This window comes from Crocodylus siamensis, chromosome 6 (assembly GCF_052110815.1).
Source record: "Crocodylus siamensis isolate JL-2025a chromosome 6, ASM5211081v1, whole genome shotgun sequence".
Taxonomy (NCBI): domain Eukaryota; kingdom Metazoa; phylum Chordata; order Crocodylia; family Crocodylidae; genus Crocodylus; species Crocodylus siamensis.
This window is the reverse complement of record NC_143400.1, coordinates 384,166-393,288: the sequence shown is the minus strand read 5'-3', so window position 1 is coordinate 393,288 and position 9,123 is coordinate 384,166. Positions and strand designations below refer to the sequence as shown.

The 9,123-nt window shown below is 65.8% G+C and overlaps 2 protein-coding genes across 3 annotated transcripts; one reads left to right on the top strand and one right to left on the bottom strand.

The window, feature by feature from the left end:
- Positions 1-414: 414 nt before the first annotated feature.
- Positions 415-1,320, top strand: SNRPD2 (small nuclear ribonucleoprotein D2 polypeptide). The gene is made up of 3 exons (XM_090056256.1): positions 415-551; positions 723-902; positions 997-1,320. Coding segments are annotated over exons 1-3 (357 nt in total). The 5' UTR covers positions 415-549; the 3' UTR covers positions 1,172-1,320.
- A 1,524-nt stretch (positions 1,321-2,844) lies between these two features.
- CCDC61 (coiled-coil domain containing 61) lies at positions 2,845-8,404 on the bottom strand. 2 transcript variants are annotated; one of them, XM_090056153.1, is made up of 14 exons: positions 8,300-8,404; positions 7,507-7,676; positions 7,274-7,389; positions 6,484-6,650; positions 6,210-6,374; positions 5,851-6,007; positions 5,440-5,522; positions 5,089-5,270; positions 4,913-4,991; positions 4,682-4,794; positions 4,417-4,495; positions 4,137-4,203; positions 3,601-3,664; positions 2,845-3,428 (listed from the first exon to the last, which is right to left on the bottom strand). In XM_090056153.1, exons 1-14 carry the CDS (start codon positions 8,383-8,385, stop codon positions 3,331-3,333), a joined length of 1,626 nt encoding a protein of 541 aa, XP_089912279.1. In that variant the 5' UTR covers positions 8,386-8,404; the 3' UTR covers positions 2,845-3,330. The 2 variants fall into 2 exon arrangements, with proteins under 2 accessions (XP_089912279.1, XP_089912281.1); XM_090056155.1 differs by having other exon boundaries at positions 7,274-7,356.
- Positions 8,405-9,123: the final 719 nt, after the last annotated feature.

The window sequence follows — 9,123 nt, the reverse complement described above, 5'->3', positions numbered from 1 at the left end:
AAATGCAGCCACCTCTGGGGGGGCAGGGCCCAGCACCTGTCAGCTGGGACCGCTCGAGCAGGGCTGAGATGCAGCCACCTCTGGGGTGCAACAAGCACTGAATGACCTTGGCCCCCCCGGGCAGCGGGTCCGTGCGGGGGCCACGGCTGCCCTGTCCGGTCCTGTCCCTGTCCCCCACACTAGGGCTCAGGGGGCCGGAGGCAATGGAGGGCACCAAGGGGCGCTGTGCGGAGGAGGGGGTCGCATGGGAGTCCCCCCCAGCCGGGGCGGGGGTTAGTGCATTGGGAAGGAGGGGGAGCAGAGCCAGACACCGCTTCGCGCTCCGAGACCTCCTGACCCCGCGGCCGCCTCACGCTACATGTCTCCTCCGCCGCCCCGTACTTCTAGGCTAGTTCGGAGACAGTTCCGCGCTTCGCGGTCTCTTGGCTCCTCCGCCGCTCCGTAGGCCTACCCGGAAGTGGCCCCAAGCCTTGGTGACCCGGAAACGGAAGTCGACGGGGAGACCCGGGAGCGGCGGCGCGCGTGCAAGGGACCGGGAGCGGTGGAGCCATGTGAGGGGGGCGGGGGCCTGGGACCGAGGGGAGGCGAGGAAGCGGGGGCAGGGTCGCCAAGGAGGGGGTGGGGGAGGTCCGGGTGGAGGCGCCCCCCGAGAAGCCCTAAGGCGGGGGGCCCGACCCGTGGTGCCCCGTGTGCATCCGGCCAAGCTGCCCCGCCGCCCCCAGGAGTCTGCTGAACAAGCCGAAGAGCGAGATGACGCCCGAGGAGCTGCAGAAGCGCGAGGAGGAGGAGTTCAATACGGGGCCGCTGTCCGTGCTCACGCAGTCGGTCAAGAACAACACGCAGGTGCTCATCAACTGCCGCAACAACAAGAAGCTGCTGGGCCGCGTCAAGGCCTTCGACAGGTACCGCGGCCACGGGGACCCCGGGGTGCCGCACCTGCCCACGCGTGCGTGCTTGCCAGGGCCCCCCTGACCCGCGCGTCCCCACCCCCCCCAGGCACTGCAACATGGTGCTGGAGAACGTGAAGGAGATGTGGACCGAGGTGCCCAAGAGCGGGAAGGGCAAGAAGAAGTCGAAGCCGGTGAACAAGGATCGCTACATCTCCAAGATGTTCCTGCGCGGCGACTCCGTCATCGTTGTCCTGCGCAACCCCCTCATCGCCGGCAAGTGACCCCCGCTGCTGCCTGCCTGGGGAGGGGTCACCCTGAGGCCTGAGCTGCCTCAGCCCCTGCCGAACTGCAGGCCGCGGCTAGGACTCTTTTCCCCCCCCCCCTTGCCCCGCCCTATGGTTTTGCTTACTATTAAACTATGTGATTTGTTGCCCCATCTGGTTTCCTGGGGGCAGGGGGGCAGGGAGGAGCCTGTCTTGACACATTCCTCTCCAGAGCCAGCAGGTGCAGTGATTCCAGATCTCCCCTCCCCCAAGTCAGGCTCAGTTGACCACACTATGAACGTGAGCCCCCAGTGCAATGCTGTGGCCAGGAAAACAAACCCCGCTCCGGCGTGCATTCACCAGTGTGTGTCTAGTAAAACCAGGGACGTCTTCCTCCCGCTTGACTCGGCCTTAGTGAGGCCCCAGCTGGAGTATTGAGTCCAGTTTTCAGCTGCCCGGTTCAGGAGGGATGTGGATAAGCTCAAGAGAGGCCAGAGGAGAGCTGCCCACATGATCTGAGGCCTGGAGGGCAGGCCCTACAAGTAGAGGAGAGGCGATGCCTTGGGACTGTGGATCCTGGAGATGAGAAGGCTCAGGGGGGCTTGGTGGCTGCCTATCAGTACACAAGGGGGGAGGTGTACCAGGATCTGGGAGAACAGTTGTTTACCAGGGCTCCCCAAGAGGTAACTAGATCTAACAGCCACAAACATCTAGCAGGTTGATTCAGACTTGATATAAGGAAAAACTTCTTTACAGACTCCCCCCGAGATGGTGCAAGCACTACTCTGGCCTCATTCAAAAGGGGTCTGGATGTTTATCTTGCTGGGATCATTTGATCCCTGCAAATTTCCTGCCTCTCTGGCAGAGGGCCTGGACTCCATGATCTCGTGAGGTCTCTTCCAGCCCCTGATGTCTATGAAATCTAAGTCTCCCACTGCCTTGTAAGAGACAAATGTCCCCATCCCATTAACCTGCCCCCCAGCTCCAGCTTAGCCTTTGCCTGCCCTCCCCCAGCTGCAGCGCATGAGACCCAAAGCCCCCAGCAACTCCAGTGACTAAGTAGAGCAAGCTGGTTTGGGGGTGGGGAGTGGTAATCAAGCAGGGGCAGCTGAGTCCCTGCTCCTAATCCTGGGGGGGAGACAGTTGAAGGTTGATGGATTCTCCAGATCCAGCAGGGTACTGGAGGGAGCTGGTTTTCACTTTGGGGTCCCTTCCCCCCAGGACTGTGATCCCAAGAAGACCAAGCGGGGGGAGGGGGGCACTGCCACCCCCCTGGGTACAATTCACAGCAGTGAGATGCCTGGTGCGGAATCAGCACCGTGCCCCCCCACACACACTCGGAGCTGGTAGTGCTAGAAGGGCCCTGACATGCAAATGAGCCCCAGCCTGTAAGAACCACTGGGTGCAGGGGCTGAGATGCAGCCACTTCAAGGGGGAGCACAGCACCCCCTTCCCTAGGGCCAGACAAAAGGCACCTGCTGCCCACTGGTGGCCACTAGAGAAATAGCACCCCCAACTTGGGGGAGGGTGTTTCCCTTCCCCCTGCCAGTGGGGACCAGCCCCAGTTGGGGCTTGCATGAGGATGGGGTCCTCCTGGCTGACCCAGCCTGCCCTTACCCCACAGTGCATGTCACGGCCCCTCTGCCATGGGGGGGGGGGGAGCAATTCTCCAGGAGCCCAGGACAGACGGCCACTCTCTACAGCTTTATTGACAACAAGGGGGTGTCACAACTTGCAAAGTCAGGGGGCCAGGACTGAGAGAAACTAGTAGTTCACTACACCCCCCCTTCTGTTCCCATGGAAAACAACCTCCCCCAAAATTAAAACACCTTGAAAAGCAGCTGACACGTCCCAACACTGAAACCCAATGTGCATGTGGCTGGATGGGCCTGGGGGGACCCTGGGGTCAGCTGGAGGGGAGTGGGGATTCTTCAGACCCCCTGACTGGCCCCCAGAGGCAAGAGGGGCCCTCCCAGCTCCAGCCCTGCCTGGGAAGCAGGGGGTTAAACCCCTGCAGAGTGGCAGCTGCTGCCCCATCAGGAGCAAAGCATTTCCCTTTGTGGGGTAAGGGCTGGATGGGAGGCCCCTCTCCCCATGGGGGTGCTCTCTCTTGATCCTCTGCTGCTCTCCAAGCTGGAGCAGGGGGGGCCTGCCCACAACTGCCCCAGGCCCAGTGACTACGTGCGAGTCTCCAGGGCACTCATGTAGTCCTGCAGCGCCTGCAGCCGGGCATCAATCTCGGCCAAGTCGGCTGGGGGCTCCGCTGAGCGGTTCTCTGTTGGGTGGGGTGGGGCAGGGATCAGTGGGCATCAAGGTGGGGCTGCCAGGATTGGAGCCTGCACAGCTCAGTGCTGAAATGCACCCAGCTCTGGGGTGGAACAGGGCAGCAAAGACCAGCAGCTGGGGGAGGGGCTGCACCCCAGTGCCCACCCCTGTGCCCCACTCACCTTTCCCTGCCCGCCGGCCCAGCACGGGGCTGCTGACCAGGTACTTGCGGTGCCCGGGGCCCCCCTGGCAGGCAGAAGCAAGGTTGAGAACTGAGCCATACGAGCCCCCTGCTCTAGCCTTAGACCCCACCCCCCCTTCTGCTCCTTTCCCAAGGCTGGCAAAGAACCCAGACGTCCAGGCTGCTGCCCTCTGCCCCTGCTCCCCTCCAGCCCGCGCCTCCCAGCACTGGAGAGGGCCCAGGTGTCCGGAGCTGCCCAGCCACTCCCCAGCCCAAAACAAGTGGGAACCCAGGTGTCCCAGTGCCCCTACTCTAAGCCAGTAGTCATCACCCCTTCTCAGAGCTGGGCAGGGAATGTGGGGCGCCCTCCCCAAGCTCAAGAGATCCCTGGTGTCCTGCTGCCCCTGCTCCAAGCCCCGGTCACCCCCCCAAAGCAGTGGACAGAACCCAGGCATCCCCTGCTTCCAGCCATCCTGCCCAGTGGCACTGTGGGGCAGGGCAGGGCAAGGCCCCCCGCCCGATCAGAGCCAGACGCACCGGGTTGGGGCTGTTCCAGGACGCGGAGCTCAGGGGTTTCCTGCCACGGCCACCACGGCGCCGGCCCCTGCAGGGAGCAGGGGGCAGCAGTGAGGGCAGCATCAGGCCCCAGTGCTGAGAACTGCACCCCCAAGGCAATTCCACCACTTCTCTTCCCCCCCACTTCCATCAACGCCACCCCCAAGGCAGATCTGGGGGAGAACCCAGGCGCCCAGGCTCCCTGCTCTGCCTGGGTGGGAGGGGGACAGAAAGGGAACCCAGATGTCTGGGCAGCAGGTACCTGGGGGGCACCGGCTCTGAGAGCTCATCCGCAGAGCTGAGCTCGCTCGCCGAGGAGCGCTGGCTCCGGAAGCTTTCCGCTGCAGAGGGAGAGGGAGAGGGAGAGGGGGCTCAGCCCCTGGCTGCCCACAAACCTCCCACCTCCCCGAAGCCCAAACTCAGCCCACTGAGACCCTCTGCCATCCCCAAGATCCCTCCACCTATCTTTCCCCAAACCTCCTTGTCCCCTCCCTGCACTCCCAGCTCCCTCTCCACCCCCCACATACCAGATGAGCTGCGCCCGCGTGTCCTGCCTGGCCCGTCCATGGGGGGGCCCCGGGAGCGTGCACGGCCCCAGCTGGGTGGGAGGGCACCTGTACCACGCTGGACCTGCCGCTGCCTGGGGTGGGGAGAGGGGGTGATAATGGGGGTCAGCACTGCCTCAGCCCCAAATGCAGCTGGTTCTGGGGTGGGGTGAGGCAGCTGCAGAGAATAGGGCAGGAGGGAGAGGCACTTACGCCCGGAGCTCAACTTCCTGCTGCTTGCGCTCCTTGGCCCGCACAAAGGCCGTAGGGTCGAAACGTGGTGGGCGGGCACCTGAGGGGAGGGCCGGGAGTCAGATTCCTGGCACCCCCAAGCCCTTGGTACCCCCAACCAGTCCACGGCCCCCATTGCCACTTCCCCTGCAACTCACCTGTGGGTGAGGGGGACTGGCGGGGCCGGCTATTGCGGCTCTCCCCAGAGCTGGAGCGGTGCCGAGTGGGGGCCCCGCGGCCCCTCTCTCCCGAGCTGGAGCACCCCCTGGGCTGCCCTATGCTGCCCCGGGTGGGGGCCATGGCTCGGGATGGGGGGCCTGGGCCTGGTGGGGTCAGACGCCTGCAGGGACAGCTGGGATTACTGCCTGGAGATGCCCCCACCAGATCAAGGGTCCCGTACCCAGAGCAGCCCATGGTGCGTGCCAAAAGGAGCATCCTATCCCCCCGCAGCCCATGCCCCCAGCAGTGGGAGTCGGGGCAGGGGCATCATGCCAGAGGGAGACACTTACCCCCGCTTGTACAGTGCCAGCTCGTTGGTCAGGCTCTTCACGCGGAGCCGCAGGCTCCTCTCTGCCGCCTTTGCCTCGGCCAGCTGGGAGGGTTGGATTAGGACCACTGAACTTGAGGGGGCTTCAGCCTGAGACCCCCCCCTTTTTATTCTATTTAATCTGGATCTTGACAGAGCTGAGAACAGCCAGGAGCAGGGAGAGAAGCCAGGCGTCCAGGCTCCAAGAGACCCCCTCCCCAGCTGCTCTCAGGCAGATCTGCCATCCCCCAGCTGGGAGAGGACCCAGGCGTTCAGGCTGCCTGCCCCCCAGGTGTCCTCCCTGCGCTGGGCTGGAACCCAGGCATCCAGGCTCCCAGCCCCACCCTCTCATGGCTCCCCCACAGTGGGAGCAAACCCAGGTGTCCGGATGCACCTGGCTGGCGAGCTGCTGGGCCTCGTGCAGGCGCTGGGCCGTCGCCCGCTGGTGCCGCGTCCTCTCTCGCAGTAGCTCGGCCTCCAGCCCCCGTGCCAGCCGGCGCAGCGCTGCCACCTCCATGCTGCACCCCCGCTCTGCCCGTGCCTCCGCCAGCCTGGGGTGGGGACGGGGGGACAGGGGAGGGCTAGTGCCTGGCTGGCAGGAGGAACTGTACCCAGAGGGAAACTGAGGCACAGGAATGGGGGGCAGTGGTCTGGGCAGGCAACCCAGGCGTCTTGGCTCCCAGCATCCCCCCCACCCCAATTTGGGACAGAACCCACCAGCCAGCCAATGCACGCCCTCCCACCCGCGCTCACTCATCGCGGAGCTGGCGGATTTCGGCATCACGGGGGTCCCGGCCCGATCCCGATCCCGGCTGGGCCCGGAGCCGCGCCACCTCGGCCTGCAGCTGGCGCACGGCCTGGCGCAGCGCCGCGGGGTCCGGCTTGCCCACGTACGGCAGCGGCAGCGGGTAGTGGATCCTGTGGGTCAGACCGGTGCTGGGTCCTGGGGTGTGGGTGTAGGCCTAGCCCCTCCGGCTGGAGATCCCCCTGCGCTCCACCCACCGGGCCCAGGCCAATGCCCCCCCACCTGTCAAACTCGACGGAGTAGACCAGGATGAGGTAGCGCTTGGCGCGGAGCTGCGCAGCAGCAGCGGCCGGGGGGGGTGCAGGGCGGGGGCCTGCTCCAGCCTTGCGGCTCCGCAGTGCCTCCAGGTCATCGTAGGTCAGCAGGTCCAGGCTCACTGCCTCGCTGCTCTGGGGGGAGAACGCACTACAGCTCCCAGCAGGCTCCTGGGACCACCCTGTGACGCTCAAGCTGTGCTGTGCAGCAGAGCATCAAAGCATGCTGGGAGTTGTAGTTCATGAGGACAGAAATAGCCCCAACACGCCTGACCCTGGCTGATGACACGCAGGACTACGCACCCAGGTGACCCCCAGAGTTTGGAGGCAAAGACTACAACTCCCAGCGTGCCCTTGGCCACATGCCCATGATGCCCATGCTGTGCAGAGCAGGAAGGCATGCTGGGAGTTGTAGTTTGTGAGAGATTAGAAATAACAAAACCAGGGAGGGGGCCCAACACCCTTGACAGGTGACATGGAGGCAGGGGTGCTGGGACCAGGCTCCCTGCTGAGCCTATGGGAGAGGAGCAAAGACTACAGCACCCAGCATGCTCTGGAATAGCCCTCCAAGACACCCCTGTGCTGGGCAAGGCATGCTGGGAGTTGTAGTTTGCAAGAGGCCAGAACTTGCACCTGTGGTGAGGGTGTTGCTGGCACCATGATTGGGGCTGGGGGGAGCAGGGGCCCCCTGCTGGGCCTGCCGGGGCGGGGGGCATAACAACAATTCCCAGCATGCTCCAGGCTGCTGGGGGGCTGACCTGGGTGACCGCCGACTCCAGCATGCTGCAGAAGATCTCGAACTGCTTGAAGTTTCCCGTCTTGTGGGTCAGGTCCTCCACGACTGGCGGGAGGGACATCAGCTGCCCAAGGGGCCCTGGAGTCCGAGACCACCCCGAGCTGGGGTGGAACCTGGGCGTTTGGGCCCAACCCCTGCCCCTGCCCCTGGTATTCCCCCCACACGCCCCATGACCCCCCCAGCCCAGACACTCACAAGCGGCGTCGAAGCGGCCGCGCCACATGTCAGCCGTGCGCCGCTCCTCCACCTCCACGTCCAGCTGCCCCCCGCCCGCCGCCACACGCACCGCGTGCACACCCCCCCGGAACGGCACGTCCGCCTCCAGCCGCGACACGGACACTGCCGCCGCCATCGCCGTCGCCGCGCTGCGGGGCAAGGGTCAGTGCGGTCGGACCCCGTCACAGGGCCACGGGCTGGCGGCAGGACGGGGGGGAGCAGGGGATGTGGGGGAGCACGGGGGGCGGGGTTCCCCATGAGGGCACATGTGGGGCGCCAGGATGGGGGTCGCCATGAGGGGAGGGGCGGGAGGCTCCCCAGGCGGTGGGGGTCACATGTGGGGTCACGTGCAGGGGGATCCTGGGGTGGGAATGGGGTGGGGGTCCCGTGGGGGGGGTCACTGGTGGGGAGGGGTAGGAGCAGGGTCCCCGTGGGGGGAGGGGCGGGAGACTCCCCGCGCTAGGTGCCACAGGTGGGGGAGGGGTCGTTCCCCGTGGGGGTACGCGTAGGGGGGCACGAAGGGGATCCCCGTGGGGGGAAGGGCGAGGGTTCCCCAGGCGGGGGGGGTCACACTTGGGGGGGCGGGGTTCCCCGAGGGGTCACGCGTGGGCGTGGAGGGCACCGGCCACCCGTGCCCAGGGCGAGGGAAGGACGTAGAGAGTCATAGGTGGGGGAGGGGCGGCGGTTCCCCATGGGGGTGTCACACATGGGGCAGGGGCGGGGTTCCCCGGGGGCGCGGGTCACGCGTGGGGGTCGCACCCCCCGCTCCCACCTGCGCTCCTGCCGCCGCGGCCCAACCGTCCGGCCCAGCCCGGCCCGCTCCCATTGGCCGTCGCCCAACCGCCGGCGCCAGCCCATTAGCTCCCGCCATGCGCCCCACCCACTCGGCCCGAGCGAGCACGCCGATTGGCCCGCCCCGCCCAGGCGCGGGGCCGTGATTGGCTGCGAGCGGAGGCCCGCCTCGAGGACGGGCATTGGCTGTTGAATGCTATCAGTCATCGCCAGCCCCGCCCATGGGCTCGAGCGCCAGCCGGGACCTGCTGGGAATCCGTACGTCATATTCATCGATTCTTACGTCACCCACATAGCTCCAGACGTCACCTTCACTCCGCCCAGCAGTCTAATTCAGGGCCTGCCCGCGTCATTGAGAATTTCCCGGCCCCGCCCCTCCCTTCTTGCCCAGCCCCGCCCCGCCCCGCCCCGCCCCGCCCGTTTATATTTCCCATGCCTCATTTTTTGGCCCTCACCCACGTGTGTGTGCAAGAGGGAGCTGAGCGTGTAAAGGAGGGGTGTGTGCATGCAGGCTAATGCACAAGGACAAGGAGGGTGCACAATCTGCAAGGGGAGGCAGCTCTGCAAGGGGCAGCGTGCAAGGAGGGTGTGTGGGATAGTAAGTGTGCATGCAGCATGCAAGCAGCAGTCTGCACACAGAGGCAACTCTGCAAGGGGCAGCGTGCATGCCCAGGGCAACTTGGCGTGCAAAAGCAGTGAGTGTGCAAGGCCTCCCAGGACCCACTGGGCTCTACAGCAAGGGGAGGGGCCACATGGGCTGCAGGGCCCCTCTGGGAGCCTGCAGGTGTGAGCACGCACATGTGC